The sequence below is a fragment of the Lonchura striata genome, chromosome 1A (genome assembly GCF_050655825.1).
Source record: "Lonchura striata isolate lonStrDom1 chromosome 1A, ASM5065582v1, whole genome shotgun sequence".
Taxonomy (NCBI): Eukaryota; Metazoa; Chordata; class Aves; order Passeriformes; family Estrildidae; genus Lonchura; species Lonchura striata.
The window spans coordinates 5,124,145-5,144,984 of NC_140741.1; the positions used below are offsets into that span (position 1 = coordinate 5,124,145).

The 20,840-nt window shown below is 42.7% G+C and overlaps 1 protein-coding gene across 3 annotated transcripts in view; it reads right to left on the bottom strand.

Annotated features, from left to right (window-relative positions):
* Positions 1-20,840, bottom strand: part of VWF (von Willebrand factor) — a 130,038-nt gene that overhangs the window by 63,447 nt on the left and 45,751 nt on the right. For all 3 annotated transcript variants that reach the window (XM_085568519.1, XM_021540069.2, XM_085568520.1), the window contains 6 exons: positions 16,092-16,332; positions 15,185-15,279; positions 13,360-13,520; positions 6,803-6,906; positions 3,519-3,657; positions 1,930-2,064 (listed from right to left, as the gene is read on the bottom strand). In XM_085568519.1, the coding sequence (XP_085424645.1) occupies positions 1,930-2,064; positions 3,519-3,657; positions 6,803-6,906; positions 13,360-13,520; positions 15,185-15,279; positions 16,092-16,332 (875 nt within the window). The remainder of the gene's footprint in view (positions 1-1,929; positions 2,065-3,518; positions 3,658-6,802; positions 6,907-13,359; positions 13,521-15,184; positions 15,280-16,091; positions 16,333-20,840) is intronic.

The window sequence follows — 20,840 nt, forward strand, 5'->3', positions numbered from 1 at the left end:
AATATTTTAGTTATTATTTCTATACAAACCTGCTCTAGATATTATTACACTGAGCTTTAGACTGTCTGAAAAGACAACTGAAAATTCACTCAGAGTCATGTGGACAGTGCTATAATACAGACCTAGGTCTTACAAGGACAAGCTCCCTCAGGAACCAAACACCCTCTGATGTTGGAGCTGCTGGATGTCTAAATCACCTGCTGCTTTCTTCTGGCCCTTTCTTACATATCCAAATGGAATCACAGCTTTTCTGAAAATCCGCCACCTAAAGAAGCTTTCAGACAAAGCCCAGCTAGATGGAATCATCCCTGCACTGCTATTCACCCTCGGCCAAGCCAGGGATTCTTTAGCAGTAGAACTGAAGAATTGGACAACCAATATGTCGTGTGTTCATTCCTGCAGCACCCAAAACCTGTATGGATCCTATGCTGTCAAGGTGTACCGCACAGACACCTTTAATAAAGGTCATGTTTTTGTGTGGCAATTTGCAGGCAATTCCAAACCTGGTACAGCTTTGTATACTAACCCAAAACAAGGCAAATACAGAGTGGTTTCACGTTTCGACAGCTGACATTCCAGTAACAACTTCTTGGAGCAGTGACTCTTTTTTTGTGTGTGTGCTCAGTCCTTCAGGTTGCTAAATTAGCTCTGATGTTTCACTAGCCACAGGTCAGTCATCGCTTAGCCCTTCCTTGCACTTCAAGGTGCTGGAAACAGGCTTTGACAAACCATGTTTAAAAAGGGTCTGGAGTGCCCAATATATTTTACTTCCACATTCACAAAAAACACCCAAAATGTGAGGAAGAGCTTTTTATCAATGAGAAAAAGCCTGATTTCTCACATTTCCTTGAGCATAATATTGAAAGAAATTCTATGTATTTGAGGAAATATAATTTACAATGGTATTGCCAGATTTGTGGGCAGTTACAACAATGAAGCAACATGGTTATGATTACTTTAAGATCAAAGATTACATGAATAATCAAAAATAAAAAGGCTAATCGTGGTTATTATGAGGAATCTTGCAACCTTCTTAACACTGAGGAGTTTCACACTGTACTCTTCTTGTTTCAATAAAATTTTCATGGTGCTTGTTTTTCAGCTAAGTCACTTTTACCTAAATGCAATGTAAGAAGATTATAGAATATGTACCTAGACAAAAACATTACTTTATCTTCCATCTTTTTCCTTTCAAGCCTATTTTCCCCCAGGTTTAATTAGAGTACATGGAGCTGTAATTAAATATGGACATGTTGGAATGAGTCCAGAGGAGACCACCAAGATGATCAGAGGGCTGGAGCACCTCTATTGTGAAAACTGACTGAAAAAGTGGGAATTGTTCCCTGAAGAAGAGAAGGCTCCAGGGACACCTTATTGCAGTCTTCCAATAGTTAAAATGGCTACAAAAGAGCTGGAGAGAGACTCTTTGCAAGGATCTGGAATGGGACAAGGGGGAATGGCCTCACCCTGACAGAGAGCAGAGTTAGATTGGATATTGGGAAGAAATTCTTCCCTTTGAGGGTGAAGCCCTGGAACAGGTTGCCCAGTCCCTGGCAGTGTTCCAGACCAGGCTGGATGGGGCTCTGAGCAGTCTGGGATAGTGGAATGTGTCCCTGCCCATGGCAGGGGAGTAGAACTGGGTAATCTTTCAGCTCCCTCCCAACCCAACTATTCTATGATTACCTGAGATAAACTGATTGGCATCAGGCATAGCAGGAATACCAAAACAGCAGAAATACCAAATAGCAGAAATACCAAAAAAGCATTAAACCTCTGCAAGCAAAATGGTTAAATATAATCTTGCTAACCTGATAATTTTATGATCAAGAACCTCTGAGTGTGAGGTCATTCATGCCTCAGCTTGCTGAAAAATCTGAAATTGTTTTCCCCAAAAAAACAGGAAGGAAAAAGAAAAGAAAGAGTACATACGTTTCCGTTGAACAGCTCTATTTCCCCTCCTTCATACAAGATGATAACCTTTTTTGTGCACTTTTCTCCAGTGAAGCCACAACCTTCATTTGAAATGAGTATCTGGAATGTTCCAGAGTCACCCTTGCAGAAATCCTATCAGATAAGAAAATAAATGAGTCAGTAATGCAGAGTACTTGAAAAACACACATAGGGAAAAACACAGAGAAAAAAGAAGCCTCAAATACGGTAATCTGTGGTCACTAGGATATATATTGGCATGCCAACTGTTCCCATGTTAATTTATTTTACTCTTAGCACTGATATTCATGTGTTCCATCCTTTAAAGAGTGAGGCACACATGCATAATTTGGAGAGTATTTTTTGGCAGGGAGAATCCACCATGTTACAGTATCTGCGATATTTTAAAATGTATGAAGGGCACGGGGCACATCTGAATACACAGATTAATGTATTGATTTTCTTCTAAGTCCAATATTTCTGAGATCTTTGGAGAGTTCCTACTACATTTACATGAAGAATTTATCTCTCTGGCCTTTTAGATTTTATTTTTTGGTAGTGTTCATTTTTTTCAGTACACACCTTTTAAGGAAAAGGCCCTATGTGGAGCTCTCTGTGTCTGTCATTTAAGCAAAACAGATCTGAATTCCATTTTAAGCAGTTCTGTAGTAGCCTATGGTATTGCTACCCATAAGATCTTTACACAGAGCTCTCAGAAGTACCAAAGCCATCACTCCTCAAACATAATCCAGCTGGAATCAAGGTGGAAGCATATTTTAAAGACCTAGGCAGAGGCAGGTCACACATCTGTCCCTAACTGCAAGGAGTAATGTGACTAATGAGGACTCTGTGGGGAAAATAATAGCCCACCCAATAAACACATCCCACTGTAACTGCAGAATATTCTTGTTACCAATCAGCAGTGAATCCCTCTAGTTTTAGACCAAATTTTCAGATAAATCCTTATTTGCACAGACATTTCTAAAGACACGATAATTTGCATGCAGACGAGCCTTTATCTTAGTTAACTAAATTCTGGCTGCTTCCACAAATCAAAAGTTGGTTTTAGTGTGCTCTGCCTTTATCCCCCTCTCCTCCTTGCTGTGAGGAAAATGGATACTGTCAGGGGACTCCAAGCAGGTGGTGCATGGAACAAGACAGGGCAATGCAGAAGGGAATGAGCAGAGCCTATGCTCTGGGTGCATTTAGGGAAGGTTCACTGAGCATTCCTTGTCTCACTTAGCTAGACAGCAAGCTACCACTACAGGATAAAAAGGAAAAGAAGAAAACATTGATTTATGGATAGCCAGAATTCCATTTTAGAGATGAGATTCAGACAGCTCTGCTCTGTACCAAGGTGCTCTCATAAGGTTCATGACAGACAGCCTGACATAGAACACAATTCACTCTTCAAAATTCTCAAGACATCTCTGAAGACATTAATAAGCTCTATTTTTCTCTAGTACACATCTGGCTTAGTAATTAGAAATAGATAACTGTGATTTATCCAAACACTGGGCTTCTTACCTGGTGTAAAACTGTTTTTTTATATGATCAGGCAGCTTTAGCATTTGACATGCTCTTCTTACCTGAGCTAGCACATACTGGCAGTTTCCTGGAAACCTGTATTTCAATCCATCAAATGTCAAGTAATGAGCTGTACCAATAGCAGTGCAGGTGCCATCACAGAGATTTTTGGTGCACTCCCACTTCCTCCCCTGGCACACACTGTAACAGAGAAAAGGGGGCAGTGACAGTTGTCCTTATCTCAATGTAAACAACAAGCAAGAGAATGCAAAGTGCTTTAGGCAAAGTGCCACAGTCTCTGTCTCCAGGAGCTCTATACCACCAGGTGAGAGGCTCTCTCATTGACATAAATCAGCATATTTTAGCAGTGGGTGCATAAATCCTAATAGTGCATTAAGATAAAATGAACAAGGGATGTGTTTCCCTGCTTCTTACAAGCTGCATGTAGGACTCTGGGTGGTTTGAATTTCCCTGTTACAAAATAGGTCAGGACAGAGTCTGCTGAAATATTCTTTTATACTAGAATTTGCTGGAGTATGCTTTTATACTAGAATTTTATTTATTTAGGATATGCTGCTCTGCTCCAAGTACCCTTTCAGCAAAACAGAGCATCCACCACTCTTGCCCTTTTGCAGAAGTATCCTGGAGGAGCATAACCTTGCTACAGAAGCTGCAAATATGGAAGGGGAGCTCTCCCTTGACATCCACAGGTTTTGATCAGTGAAATAAATTGATTTGCTAACTAGCAAAAGTCTGAGCAAATAAAATAAAACTCAGAATCAGTGGAGAGTTAGAATACCATTTGACACAACATCTAATAATAATAATTTAATCATTATGCTGGAGGATGGCAAATCATGCATCCACTACATGCTCCATGAATGCAGATGGACGTCACTGCTCCAGGAATTTTCTAACCAAGCTCTGTGAGGTCAGGGAAAGAATTCTAGACATACTTTACAGACATAAAAACTCAGGGATAAAAAACTTGAAGTACTTTCCCAAGATCAAATTGCTATCTGAAGGAAAAGCTGGGCACTGAACTGAGTTCTCTAATAATGCCTTAACCTGAGCACAGACATTATTTAATCTTGATAACATTTCACATCACTATAAAATTGGGCAAGACATTTTTTTCAAAGAATGAAACTTCAGTAACATGAAATCTCCTGCTCCCTCTCCTCTGCTAGCAGTTAAACAAGAGCAAGATTTTGTAAATGCGTCCATGGACAGATTATAAGGGACATGGGGTGGCTAAATTCAGATTAGCAAATTTCTGCAGTGCACTGCTGCACAAGTGTGACTCAAATTTTCATTGAGCTCCACGATGAATTCCAACACATTGCATAACAGAAGGTTTGCCACTGGCTTAGGCTTGGAGACATTCTGCTGTTCATGAATAAGGGTCTCCCATATGTCAAGTTGGACGTAAACGCCAAATCTGACACCTCTGGCTCATATATTGCCTTTGCAGGTGTTCACATCTGGCTAGGAACAAGTGAGAATGAGAACTCCTGCAACAGCAGTACAAAAAGCAAAAACAAAAGAAAAGGAAGACCTCGACCTCCAAAATGCAGACTCTCAATTCTTATTAATTCTCAAAGCAATAGTAATTTCCTATATCACTTTCTAAATGACATTTGACTTCATATTTGCTGAGAACTATCAGGAAACTTTTCAAAGTCATATTGTGCAAAAAAGCCCTAGTGACATTACTGAAGGGAACTTATCTCCAATTTTACTTCCACATTCACAAAAAACACCCAAAATGTGAGGAAGAGCTTTTTATCAATGAGAAAAAGCCTGATTTCTAACATTTACTTGAGCATAATATTGAAAGAAATTCTATGTATTTGAGGAAATATAATTTACAGATATTGCCAGATTTGTGGGCAGTTACAACAATAAAGTAATCATAACCATGTTGCTTCAAGATCAAAGATTACATGAATAATCAAAAATAAAAAGGCTGATTGTGGCTATTAGGAGGAATCTTGCAACCTTCTTAACACTGAGGAGTTTCACAGTGTATTCTTCTTGTTTCAATAAAATTTTCATGGTGCTTCTTTTTCAGCTGAGTCCCTTTTACCTAAATGCAATGTAAGCAGATTATAGAATATGTACCTGGACAAAAAAAAAAAAAAAAAACTTTCCCTTCCATCTTTTTACCTTTCAAGCCTATTTTTCCCCAGGTTTAATTACAGTACATGGATTCACAATGTTATATGTAGCTGCAAAGGAAAGAAATTAAACAAAACACCGGGAGATTAATATTTCTATACAAAACCTTCATCCAAGGCTAACTCATGCTAGTTACGAGTGGTCCCGCTAGTTAAAAAATACAAAACTTGAAATCACTGCTATGCAAGGAGCAGTGTACCAAACAAAAATCTCACATTGGACTCTCCAGTGGTGCTGATTCTCTGACCCACCTCCAGTCAGTCATACAAACATTGCTCCTGGGGTTGCTACAGAGCTGGGCAGGAACCTTAGGGTAGAATGCACAACAGATTCTCAAGTCTGAGTTCAAAAAACTCCCAGGATTTTCACAGCAGTGGTGGCTGAGTGTCCTACACCCTGGACTCTTGGAGCTCTGAAGGAAAAGAGCCAACACTCCCCCACCACACACAGGAAACAAAGCACCTCCAGTGCAGCCAATGTGCTGTGCAGGAGAAGCCAAAAGTGGCCCACTTTACCAAAGGCTGTGCTGAGGGCTTCACTCCATGCAAATTGAGCAGCCCAGAACTCCCCTTGGAACCTATCAATCCTTTTCTAGCAACCAAGCAGGATATTGGTGAAAGACATGGAGCACTCACTCTTCTTCTAAGAAACTACCAGTTTTCCATGGATAGAGCACTCTTTTGAGATATAAAATATTTGTCCCTTCCTAATTCTTTTTCATCTCCCTGAAGAGCTCCTAACATATTACAGCTAGTGCATCACACCCCTTCTGGCTGAAAGGGGCTGATTTGAAGGCCTCAGACAGCCAACAAAAAGGAAAACACAACAGCCAAGCTTAGTGACAAAGCCCAGGCTCCATTCCTCCCACCCCAAAGCATATGGGTCCTAAATTGGTGTCTTGTGTTGCAAAAGCCACTGTCTAGTGCCTACAGAGGAGTTGCACAGACACACAACTATTTGTTGGGCACAAGGTAGAGGTTGCCAGACATTGCAAGGAATTTTATTGGATCTTTATGCAACATGCAAAGGGAATGTGCTGTCTGTACAATTAATATGCTGCAAAAGCTGGCTTTCTCTAAAAGAGATCTGGTAAGCAAACAATATTTGGTGTTACCAGAAACACAGTAGACCCCCTAAAGAAAGAAACATCGTTCCAGTGGCTCACCAGGTGTTGCAGTCCTTAGTCACCGTTTCTCCCTTGGAATATTCTCTTCCATTGTGGAAGCACGGGCACCTCTCAGGAGCAACACACTTGTTTTCATGTCGTACCTAAGCAGAACACACAGTTTGTCACCACCTGGGGCTACTGGGATGTGGCCATGGGCAGGGCAAGCACAGAACGTGTGGATGGAAAATAAAAGAAAGGGTGAAGGGAATAAAAGAAATGATGAAGACTATCCAAGGTGAGAAAGGTACAGTACTAATACTTTTAGCCATTGACATAAATAGAGCTGTAGGTACATAAATCACAGCTTGCTCCCACCATCTCAAGATACTGGAAAAATAGTTGACATTACAGAAGAATGGCAGAATGAGAAAGTCCAGGATGCAGTGAACCAGGTTAACATAAGTATGAAAAGCAGGTGAATAGCTTCTCACACATAAACTGGAAACAAACTGTTGTCACAGACAACAGCCCCTTAACAAAGCAAACCCTCTATCTGAAAATCGCAGTAATCACTCATTTTCTTTCAAATCCCTATTTATTTCCAGGAAGGCAGGATAAATATCAGTCCACTTGAGATATTATTCTGCTCTCTCTGCAACAGGTCCTGTTTCTGGGAAATAGGACATTATTTTCTATCCATATTTTCATTTTAACCCTTCTGAGTTTCTTTGTATAACAACAAATAATTTGTCCCACTTAAACAAGAAAAAGAAAAAAAATGAAAAAACTGCAGCCAAAGATAAACAAGTAATGCCTTATTCCATTTTCCCATTCCTTTTCTGTTTTCTTTTTCTGTAATTACTTTCCATTTTTAAGACCCCCAGTTTCAGAGAATCAAACATAACCAAAGCTGGCTACGCTGACTTTTCACTCAATAGCAGTTCTGGCAAAGCCAGGATAGGTTTGGCTCTTGTTTCATGGAATACCTAAATGGAGAGCCCTTCCCCTTCTTCTCATTCAAAAGTCACAAAATATCACCTTCCCACTTTAAATTCTTTCTGCAAAATCATTAAAACAGTTTATTTTTTACCATTAAATATGGGGCAATGAGATCAATGTAGTCCGAACGCCAGGTTAATAAAGAAGAACAGCTTTGCCTTTTCCTATGGGGACCTAGAACTGCCACATGGAATAACTCTCAAAAAAGTTTTCATAGCTCAGAGACCCTTCCTTCATATGCAGTTCCATGTGTTCTGTGGCTTATGGAGAGCTGCATTATGTCAAATAAAATCACTTTGATAAAAGCAAGATGGAAACAAAGGAATGGTTTTCTAGATAATAGAGCTGCAGCTCTGCCTTCACCTTTACAAAGAATGGTGAGAAAGCCCAGAGAAGACCAGAAAGAAGAGTTTAATACCTTCTTTCCTTCCTTCCTGGTGGCATTTAGGAAAAAAAAGCAGGAATATGACCTCACATTTGTGGCTACATTTCTAAATTTTTGCAGAATGTTCAGCAACACAATTCACAATACACTTGAGGGCTTGCCTCTGGATACAAAACTAGGTGTTAGACATCTGGTCAGTAAAAAGAGAATCAGAACCTCTTCTCCTTGCTCCCTAAAAACTGGTACAGACTGATATTAGCAATTTTATCACAACCAGTGCAGCAGCCATAAAACCACCAACAAAGAGGGAAGAGCACCTTGTCTTGAATACTGACAGAGTGGGTGGGTGGGATTCAGCAAGCAAAACACAAAAACCCAAAGTGGACTTTGACCAGAAGAACGATCTTATTTTTTCTGCAAAACTCAATGAATTGTGATTTTGTTAACAGTAACACACAATCTACTGGGTCTCTTAACACCCCATCCAAAATCTGGGGCACATCTGGCAGCCTGCTGCCATGCTGCACTACAAGGACCATGTGGTACTACAGTACAAGTGCAGGAGTACTATCCACAAGCAGCTGGATTTTCTCTGAAAGTCTCTCAATCCATCAAAGGACTGCAGTTAATACAGGAGTTTTAGCAGTCCTGAGTGCTTGAGATGACAGGAGGCAGCAGCACTGGGGAGGCAACAACATGAAAAGACAGATTTGTAATGAAAACAGCAACTGTTTGCACCATTTAATGCCCTTAGGATGATGCTCTGCATCCATGGGATTGCAAATGGTTGACTAACAGCTCTCCCATTACTTGGGGATCAAACAATAATGTCAAAAATTTCCTTGCTCTGTATTATTAATTGCTAAACCTTGAAAAATCTTGCAAAAGGAAGGACAATAGTACAGGTTTCAGTACTTTTAAGATTCTCCTCACCCACACTCATAGGAGGTGATTGATCTGCTCTGCACTGGTGCAGCCTCACCTTGAATCCTGGGGTCAGTTTTGGGCACCACAATATAACAATCTAAAGCTGTTAGAGGATGTCCAAAGGAGGCTACAAAGAGGGTGAAAGGTCTGGAGGGGAAGCCATATGAGGAGTGGCTGAGGGCACTTGGTCTGTTCAGCTGGTGAAGAGGAGTGAGGCCAGAGCTCACAGCAGTTCTGCAGATTCCTCAAGGGGAAGAGGAGGGGCAGGCCCTGATCTCTGCTCTGTGTGACCAGGGACAGGACCTAAGTGAATGTCAGGGAAAGGTTTGGTTGGAGTTTAGGAAATTTCTTCCCCCAGAGGGTGCTGGGGCACTGCCCAGGCTCCCCAGGGAATGGTCACAGCCCCAAGAATGCCAGAGATCCAGGGTTTAGACAACACTCTCAGGCACAGGGTGGGCTTGTTGGGGTGTCTGTGCAGGGTCAGGAGTTGGGCTGGATGATCCTTGTGGGACCTTCCAAGTCAGGAGATCCTATGGTCCTGAAATCCAACTCAATGAACCTAAAAGTTGAACTCTTGGTCAACACAATTTGATGAGTATCCCTCTGTCAGGGGAATCTGAGACATTGCTCTGTTCCTCCTGACATGTGTGGCTTTCAGTGGAAAGTCACTCAAAGGTATGAAGAAGCATGGGATTAAATAAAGGAAGTGGGTGAGATTAGAACCCAATACCTAATAGGCTTTAGAATAAAAAATTATTTTAGGGAAGAAGGGACCTTAAAGATCACCCAGTTCCATCAGCAGGGACCTTTCACCAGGCTCAGGTTGCCCAGAGCCCCATCCAAGCTGGCCTTGGACACTTCCAGGGATGGGGCAGCCACAGCTTCTCTGGGCAACCTGTGCCAGGGCCTCAGCACCCTCACAGGGAAGAATTTCTTACATAAATTTTTATTTTAACTAAAACAGCCTCTCACTGTGAGAAGACAAGCTAACAACATGTCAGAAGATCAAAATGCACTGGTTTACACTTGACTTCTCTTTCTTATGTTAGCTGCATGTCTCTGATGTTTATTTGACATGCCCATCTCCTCATGAGACATTGTAACATAGGATAGGCCCACAATAAAAAAAAATATACAACAGAGAACTCAAAATAGTCAGGTAAGTTTCAGTTGAAAATAGTTAGAAAGAAAAAAAAAAGCAAGCCTTCCAAACTTTCCTGATTAAGATGTTTGGGATTTGTAGGTTTGGTTTTTTTTTCCTACTAATGCATCAAAGTTTTAGAAATAGTTTTATTTCAGCAGTCGGAATGCAGTAAAATATTTCATTTAAATTTTAAATCTTAATTTTTTTGTCTATTTTTGGGAACAGACATAAACTAATTTTCTACTTTTGGAGTATCTGGATTTTATGCTGTTATTGTTCTGCTCCTCTCTTTCTCCAGAAAGGTGGTTAACACTCAATTTGTATATTTATTAATATTTTCCAATGGGATAAGCTGAAGTGGTGTAAACTAATCTGAGAAAGCATATTTTTCCCCACACTCCTGCACATATGTTATGATTTCTCTTTTCTGCTGTGCAAAAGGGTGACAAGTAATGGAGAATTTCTCACCTTCCAGATGATCAATGACAGAAAAATTATTTTATGACATATTGAACATTATTTGCTAGAAATCAAAGCAATGTAAAATACTAAGCCAAGACAAACCAGAAAACTTATTTTTGAAAGAAATTGAAAAAAAGCCGAAAGTTTGGAAGAAGTTGAATGAAATTGGGTTTTATCTTCAATCGAATAAGTTATCTGTGAGCATTCTAACTTTCATATGCTACCGTATCACAAAAGAAAAAAAATTCAGTAAGAAGGCACAATTTCTTCTGGCATGATAATACGTGAAATATTTATGGGAACACATGTTGAGTAGTATGTTATTTCCCAAAGACCTTCCTGCAAACAGCAGCTCACCCTCTGAGATTACTCATAAATCAGGCAGGATTACAGAACACCAATACAGGAGACTGACAAGTAAAATGGTAATTTCTTTTTCCAGTCCCTTTATTGCTCACCTCTCTTGTACAAGCCTGGAAAACCTAGAATTTGATGAGCTTTGTCTCTGTGCTCCCAGAGTCTCTGTGTTAGAAAAGGACAGGATGGGAAGGAGATCCTGGTTACCATCCAAATCATTCTCTAGTGAGGGAACACAAAGCCTCATTGCAGAGCACAGAAATAAGAAAAAAAGGTTCTCTCAAACCTCATCCCATTGGGTGAGGAGGAGGAAACTGTTCTTTGAGAATGAGCTGGCATCTCCTGTGAAGCCAGGAGTCAAAGGCAGATCAAACAGGACACACCTGAATGGAGACTGGGCTTGATCCTGATTTTGCATGGCAGTGATTACAAGATCACCTCTATGAGGGCTTCTCCCATCGTGGCTTGGGTGCAGCTCATGATTTTTATTCTCTGCCACAAGGGAAGCTAATGAGAACAAGTAATTCCAAGCTGAGTTTAGTGAAGATTAAACCATACTGTCATCTAGTGGACAGAGATTTTTTTTAAAAAATAGTGAGCCTAATTCTTCAATTCAAAACCTGACAAACCACCTTTTTGAAGTCAGGGGTGTGTTTCACATCATTGCAAAGTCAGCTGGAGTCTCCAATTCCAAAAGGCCAAAGACTGCTCTCTTGGCAACAATTTTATAAAACAATTGTTTGTTTAAACTTACTGAAAAAGAATATGAAATACTGTGCCAAACGTGAAGGTTAATTACTATGGGGGTTTGGGTTTTTTCCCTGTGGAGCAATTATCATACTTTGTTTTCCACAATTATGTCAAAAGTGTACTATCACCATGGCGCAGAATTGAAACCAAAAACCTCGAGCTCCTTTACCAAGTCAGCTAAATGTTAGATGCAAAGAAAGCTTGTTCACCCTGGAGCTCTGGGATCTTTAAAGCAGAGAAGCTTTTCTAAGTTTCCTTATCTTGCTACTATTTAGGAATATTTTTCAGTTAAAGGATAGACATTTACAGACTGAAATGTGAAAAGAAGCAATACTTGTTTTTGAAATCATGGTGAAAATGTATAGGTGACTTCAGATTCTGTTCTTTTTTACCTCCAAGACATTTCACAAGTCTGAGCTTTTTTCCTAGAACTGGCATTTTATTCTGAAGTAGAATCTATTTCTATAAATGTGTGTTTATCAGCAAAATACAGAAGCAACACTCAAAATATATATTATTGCTAAAAATTACTGCATGATGAGAATTTGGGAAGAGCTGTTTTAGGGGCAGAAAACACAAACTTATTAAATTTGAGGGTTGCTGTGGGATACAACCCTAGACCACAGAAAGCCTCTTTTCAGTGAACAAAAAAAAGGTGTGCTTAGTACAACACCTGCAACTCTGAGACACACTCTGGCATCACCTTAGCAAGTTTCATATCCCACATTCCTTCACACAGGGAACCTTGAGTTTGGTACAACCCACAGGAAGGCAGCTGGAGAGATGGAGACTTGACAAGAAGGAACCAATATCAGCAGGAAGGATGGCTGGATCAGAGAAACCCAAGAATGGGTTGGATTGGAAGGGATCTTAAAGATTATCTTGCTCCAACCCCCTGCCATGGGCAGGGACACCGTCCACTGTCCCAGGTTGCTCAGAGCCCCATCCTACCTGGCCATGGACACTGCCAGGGATGGGGCAGCCACAGCTGCTCTGGGAAACCTGTGCAGGGCCTCAGCACCCTCACAAATAAAGACTTTTTACCTCACACCCTATCTAAACTTGCTCTCTGTTAGTGGGAAGACATTCCCCCTTTTCCTGTCACTCCATGACCTTGTCAAGAGTCTCTCTCCATCTTTCCTGTGGGCTCCCTTCACGCACCAGAAGGCCACAATAAGGTCACCCCCCAAAGCTTTCTCTTTGCCAGGCTGAACAATCCCAATTCTCTCAACCTTTTTTTTTGAAGGAGAGGTGCTCCATCCCTATGATCAAGCTGAATATGGGTGTACGTGTACTCCTGTCTCTTTGGCTGAGAAAGTTCAGCAAGACTGAGGAGGAGTTTAGGAGCAGTGCTGAAGGAAGATGTCAAATGGTCTTCAGGGCAGGCTTTGGAATTTTGATTAATCATTATTTTTACAAGCTAAAATTCATCTCCAATGCTAGTACATGTTCTTTAAGCCAGCCACAACTTGACAGTCAATATTTCACAACCACTTATTCCCAAGCTGCAAGAAGACTGTTGGTAGCAGAGAATGAAGGCAAGAAAGCAAAGAGGACCTGCTTCTCGCTGCTGTATTGAAACCTGCTTACCATCCCTTTTGGACAGAGGCATCCAGATATGCAGCCATGGCTGATGCACTCCAAGTCATAGTTCTGGCAGGTCTTGGTACATTCCACTCCTTCTGCTCTTGGGTTGTTGGCAGGACAGATAATTTTTTCCATGGGGTATCTGCATGTCAAGCTCCTTTTTACTTTTAAAAAAATGAGTTCACAAAAAGTGCAATTAGAACTCAAGTTTTGTTGGCACAGTATTTTTCTAAAAGGCAGATCTTTGATTTGAAAATTAATTTCTTTGATTAGAAAATTAATTTAGAATACAGCCTGGAGCAACACCACTAAACATGAAATGGCAAAGAAAACAGCCCCTACTTCCCCTGGAGTGACCTCAGTTAGGCTGTCATAAAAGCAGGTATTTAATACTGAAGCAAAAAAGCTGCACTAAACATAAAAGTGCAATTCCAGACTGCACTGGGGCTATGCAAACACCTCTAGGCACTGTACAAAGTTAGTAGAAAATTTATATTCTGAGAAGCAACAGCATCTTATATTATTGTATTTAGACCCATTTCCCACACTGAATATAACTACATTGGTGACTGTAAATAGCAGTGCCCTGAGCTTCAATAAAAACTCTTTGAGACTTCAGGATCTGACAAAAGTTCAGAATGTCCCAAGAAACTCCAGGATACTATTTCAAGTGGTACTAGCAATATGCCTCTCTGAGGTTTTGTAAGTCTTGACATCCTATTATCAGGAAAAGTATGTCTCAGGAGCATTAAGGGAAGAGTTTGGTGAGATATTCACCTGGAAGGCTTCACCTGAAGAACAGGTGACCCAACCAGTGACACTGTCACAGGTGTTCTAGCAAGCAACATTAAGCAGGTCACTGCCCTGTACCTACAGAGGTATTTACAGCGTTTTCCTCTAGAAGGTGGTTTACCCTGAGAATTATATAACTACAATTACCCTTTGTCTCCAATGCACTGGCAAATATCAACCAGAAATTTCCTCCAGACCCCATGTAGAGGTGCATTTGTCAGTGTGCCATGGAAGACACCATGTTTGGCTCTACTGGTGTTCCCATAGGGATCATAGGTTATCCTGAGCTGGAAGGTACTCACAAGGATCACCAAATCCAACTCCTGGATATTCTCAGGCCTCCCCAAAACCCCACTAGCCCTGTCCCCTCTGAGACATATCCAGTCTCAAACCCCCTATGCCATGAAAATCCCATCAGCTCTATCCATGTATCAGTGAGAAACCTAAAAGTTCCCAGAGCACTGCTGACCTTTCTCCAATGCTGGAAACCCCAGCCAGATGCTAGAAGTGTACCCATGCACCTCTCACAGCCTTCAGCCAAATGTTTGATAAACCTGTCCACTGATGGGAAACATGGGAGCTGTCAGTCTCCAGATTTCATGGAGATTCCTGCTGGCTGGAAGGTACACTGGAAACCTGGCAGTAGTGTAGCCTTCATGTCACTAAAAGCTTCATTTACACCAGGAATGAGTTTGCATCCCACTAGTGAGAAGCAGAAGGTATAAAATTGATGAGTTACTGATGTCCTGTAATCCTCAAATAGAAACTGGAGACCTCAGATCACTGCCAAAGCATCCTTTAACCTTTTCAGCTCAAGAGAGACTGCTATGGCTAATTTTAATTTTGAGAGGTGAGATTCAGTGAGCCCTGCACCCTCCACCTTCCCACACATCCCTTTTGTTTCTATCCCATAAAAAAAAAACCTCACAATTTTACAGCTGTTGCAAACTCTGGAATTTCTTCCCCAATCTACACTACCAAGAGACTGAAGAGAAAAAAAAAATCAAAATAAAATAATATTTTAAGGCATACTAACTTCTGGGTGATGGCCTCTCATCAGCAAAAACATCTGCCAGGAAGGCACCAGGAGCTCTGTTTGTACTGCAGTGCATGAATCCGTTCTCACAATAGCTAAGAAAAACAAACAGAGCTTATATTTAATGAAACAGCATTCAGCTTTCACTCACACTGATTTTCAGTCAACAGGGAACTTGTCAGAAGGCAAAACAGCACCTCAGTGGGGCTGAGCAGTTGCTCTCCATTCACTGTGTCTACCAACATTAAAGGCAAACTTTCCTTAAGGGAGTTGATGGGATACAGTGGCATGGAAACCCAGCTGCTTGCTGGCCCTGTCCTGCTGGATCCAGTGCAGCTGCACAGGGATAAAGCCAGGCAGAACAATAGTCAGATTTGCTGAGGAAAGAGGCAAGGGACCACCTAGTTCCCAAAACTTGGGATTTCTGTGGTAGAGAGGAAAAGAATACAATACATTGTTCCCAAAACTGGGCCTGCCTGGCTATTGCATTCCCACTTCAAGTCTACTGCTACTCAATTTAACAATTAGAAATGCTTTATAATACTTGTATGTTTGACAAGAGGTAATTATGTTTTAACAGGTAAGAAGTGTAGCACAGTACATTAAAGTGACATTTTAAAAGCCCACAAAGTAGCTATTGTCAGTAATTAAGCTCCATTTCAAACTGGCAGGAACTGTTCACAGGACAGGGCTTAATACTGAGTAATTCTGAGTAAGGTGATATTTGAAATCAACCCAAGAGAGAGATACAACAGCAAAACTCACCATTTGGCTTCTTGGAGGCAAAATCTTACCTTTTCTTTAACTAGTTTCAGGGGATGCAGAGGAACTCGCCCAGTTAACAACTCAAGCCCTCCAAAAACTGGACTGCTGGTGTGTAGGGAAGGGTTACGAGTAGTACACTTACCACATGGAGTGATGGTCTGAGAAGACATCCTCTGGCTGGAAGATCTCCCCATCATAGTAACAGGAGCACTGGGACTTGGGCACGCACTGCTCGTGCTCATCCAGGTAGTGCCCGGGGGGACAGTAGCACCCCTCCAGGCACATCTGCTCACAGTCCTCCTCCGGGTAGGACAGGGACTGGCACGTCTGGTTGCACGGTGTTCCACACTGCTGGTACACCTGGCCCTCAGGACAGGCCATTGCTGGTGAAACACATGAGGGAGAAGAGCATTTGATCCAAATCCAGCTGAAGGAAGAGCTGCCTAAAACAGACTGGGAAGCTTGGGATTAAAAAGTGTTTGCTCAGTTTACTCATCAATGGAGTGTTACACCATTCCTCCTTAACTGCAGCACTGGCGTAGCCTAAGGCACTGCTTATATATACACACACACAAACAAAACCTTACTAAATGAAATTCCCAATAATTGTCAGGACTGGACTACCCTGCACTGATGGAAATCCAGCCACAAAATTTTGCCTAGAACACGAAACTCAAGCTCGGTCCAACCTCTGTTATTATCTGGATCACAGGCAGGATAACCTCACTGAAGCTATCCTGAAGGGAACCTACAAAAAGATGGAAAGACACTCTTGGGTAAGGGCCTGGAGCGACAGGACAAGGGGAATGGCCCCACACTGACAGAAAGCAGGGTTAGATTGGATGGCAGGAAGGAATTCTTCCCTGTGCGGGTGGTGATGCCCTGGCACAGGTTGCCTGGAGAAGCTGTGGCTGCCCCATCCCTGGAAGTGTCCTAGGCCAGGCAGCATGGGCCTTGGAAAAACCTGGGCTAGTGGAAGGTGTCCCTGCCCATGGCAAGGAGATGGAATAACATGGTCTGTAAAGTCCCTTCCAACCCAAACCATTCCATGATCCCATGCATTAAGAGCATTACAAGTGTCATATACACATACATCTCTCTTCCTTTGCAACATCTTTAGCAACTATTTGGTCAAAATAAGTAGAAAAGTAGTACTCTACAGCCTCACATCCCCGAAGCATTTTGTGATTTCTATGGAAACAGATGCAAATAATGAAGTACTTTAGCAATCATGGAACCAAACTGTTGCAGTTTATGTTTATTTTACTACATTCTATTAGGTTGATTGTTAAAACAGTACATTCTATTATCCCCCACGTTCTCTCTAAATTGTACCCTCCTACCCAGCTGTTCCTCAAAGAATCTCCTTCCTTCCAGACCCTTTCCTGCCTTTGACCTGCCAACCTAAACCCTACCAATTGTTCTAGAAAGTTCCCTGTTCCTCACCTCTGGGACCAACCCAAGATTGAACCCTCTCTCTTCCCCTTACCCTGATTCGTGGCATCCCTGAAAAACACACCCTAAGAATTATTCATTGGTTGTCTCATTGTGTCCATCCCCTGTTTTCTGATGTTTTAAAAAACCCATGCACAGCTGTGCTTGGGGCTCTGCTTGCCTGTGTTCCCTTCAGCTGCCATGTCCTGTGTACCCTGTGAAAATTAATTATGGCCTTTGGAGCCATGTTGGCTTCCTCATTTTTAAAACCTCCACTTCTACAGGGCCAATATTAAGGCATTCACCTCTGCACACATCAGCATCAGCACTAGGTGGCAGCTATGACAACACATTGCAGAAGACAAGAAACGGGCTTGTTTTATCAAAAGCTTGAATTTACCAGGCCTCCTGATAACCAGGAGTTACACTGTTGCTTGTGGCAACTTTCCACTGCAAACAGGTGTAAGGTGATGAGGAATGATGATCAGGGAAGCAGCTGCAAATGAAGTTGGGACATTTGCACCTTGCTGAAACCAGGATGAAAGGGTTACAGAGAAAGCCCTTCCTCTTGTCATTCCTGCAGAATGATGTGATAAACCCTACTCTCTTCTAGCACACACCCCTGGGAGCTCTAGCAGCCGTGGAATAACAGGATGGTCCTGCAGCCTCAGCCAGGTGTTTGCTGGACTAGCAAAGCAAGGCTTACATGCTGACCTGTGGCTCACAGTCACCTTCACAAAAACTCTTCTGAAATGAAGAATTATTCCTGCCTACTGGAGAGAGACATGCTTGCACTAGCTTGAGACTCCTGCAGCCCTATACATGGGAGTGTAACACCCTAAACTGAAAATCCAGCCCAGAAGCATCTAAGGTGACTTGAACCCTTCTTAAGAGCAAAAATCTTCCAAGTCTGGGAGTTGTGCCCAAACTGCTTAATGTACCTTTCACAACACAGTCCAAGAAATGTGTGCTCATCAATACAGTGAATGCTTCCTAACTCTGGACTGAGCAGAAGATAGACTCACTCACTGTTACAGGAGTTCTTGGCAGCATTCACAAAAATGTGCTTCTGATTTACAAAAACCTGATCTTTGCAGTAAATCAAACCCTGAACAGGTACAGCCCAGGGCTGAGGACCATTTTAGAAATAACTTTCATTATTAAAGGCACATCCCAGCAGGACTACCATGAGGCCTCAGCAGTAAGTACTATTTGCTACACATGAACCATTTGCTACACATGAACCTCTGGAAACATGGAACTGGTTTGGCAGATTTCAGATGGGTACATCAGTTTATGAGTTTCAAGATTCAAAAAAAGGATGGAATAACAGAGTCAAACATCCTGCCCTACTTCCTAGTCAGTTGTAACTCTCCCTGTCCACAGGGACAACTTTGCAGTAGGTTCCTTTCTTAAATAAAGCTTTGTAATCCATGTGTGGGAATGGCTTCAAACTGAAAGAGAGCAAATTTAGATTAGACATTAGGAAGAAATTTGTCCATGTGAGGCTGCTGAGGCTCTGGCAGAGGTTGCCCAGAGAAGCTGTGGCTGTCCCATCCCTGGAAGTGTTCAAGGACAGGCTGAAAGGGATTTGGGGAAAGTGGAAGGTGTCCCTTGGAACAAAATTATCTTTAAGGTTCGTTTCAAACTAAACCATTCTATGATTTTCCTTGCCCATGTACCTCCTAAAATTTTTGTAACATCCCTTGTTTTTCCAGTTATGTATTCAAATGCCAGTCTTACACTCCACATCCCAATACACTGCTCTATCCCTTCCAATATCATCTGGTTTTAACAGCAAAAAGGCAAGACAAGTGACCTGGGAGAGGACTGACATCTGTACACTATGTAATACACTGCCACTAAAAAATACCCCATCCCATTATTGACAGGAAAATGAGAGCAAGAGGCAAGGTGCATCTAGTCTCTGTGGATGGCTCCTATAATACCAAAACAGCTCAATGCTGTGCTCTAAGCACAGCCTGTCCCAGGAATAAGATGAGAAACAGCGGGGAAACATTGGAAAAAACATGCTCGCATCAAAGAGCTCATGCACCTCTTGTGGGCAGGCTTTGAAATCAGAGTGAAAGAGAAACCATGACCACTTCCTCAAGTAACACAAGGTGAAAATGTTGCCACCTCTGGGTGGAGGTGAACCCTGCCAGGACTAGATTTAACACATCTTCTCCATCATGCCCTGTAGACATCCTCAGATGCTGCTCAGAGCCTGTCTAATTCCCTACTCCAGCATGCTAGATGTATCCCATACAAATCCTCTTTCAGAAGGGCATGCAAAGCCACCAACCGCCCCAGCACTACCACATTAAGGAACATGTCCTAAAATCTGAAGGAAGATCTAAGGACCTGTTGATGGATTCCCCTGTGCCACAGAACAATACACACATGGCACAGGTACACACAGAAATATTTGGGTTGGAAAAGACCATTAAATAACTGAATACAGCCTTTAACCTCACACTGCCAAGTCCACCACTAAAGCATGTCCAAGCGCCACATCCACGTGGCTTTTAAATACCTTGAGGCATGGCAACTCAAGTTCTTCTGGGCAGTCTGTGCCAGTGCTTGATAACAATTTCCATGAAGAATGTTTAAGTAAAACCTAATCTGAACCTCTCTGGTGAAACCTGAAGACATTCCCTCTCCTCTTGTCTCTTTCTCCCTGGGAGCAGAGCCCGATCCCCCCGGCTGTCCCCTCCTGTCCGGAGCTGTGCAGAGCCAGAAGGTTCCCCCTGATCCTCCTTTGCTCCAGGCTGAGCCCCACCAGCTCCCTCAGCTCCGTTCCCTTCTCCGGACACGCTCCAGCCCCTCCATGTCTCTCCTGTGCTGCGGCTCCCCAGGTGCCCCGGGCTCCGAGGTGTGGCCCAGCAGTGCCAGCACAGGGACAGTCCCTGCCCTGGCCCTGCTGCCACGCCATGGCTGGCACAGCCCCGGCCCATCGGCCTCCTGCCCCCGGGCACAGCCGGCTCCTGTCCAGCCTGTCCCCAGCGCCCCCAGGGCCTTTCCCGGCTTCCCAGCCCCTCTGCCCAGCCTGGAGCTGCAGGGTTTGGTGTGAGCCAAGGACAGGATCCAAACCTGACCTTGTTGAACCCCACACAACTGGCCTGGGCCATGGATCCAGCCTGGCCAGATCCCTCTGCAGAGCCTGCCTGCCCCAGCACATCCACACCCCACCCTGCTGCCTGCTGCCCAGAACTGACTGAGGGTACTCTCAATCCCCTCACCCAGATCCTTGATTAAAATATTAAATAAAACTGACACCAGCCCCCTAGCTGGGTTTAACTCCATTCACCACCACTCTCTGGGCTCAGCCATTCAGCCTGGGTTTTAACCAATTTTTTACACACAGCTGCATGAGAGACACAGCCCTTCATGGGGTGGCTTGTCTGCTCCTCCCATGCAGCATGAAGGGATTGGCTCCGGTGCTTATTCACAGTGG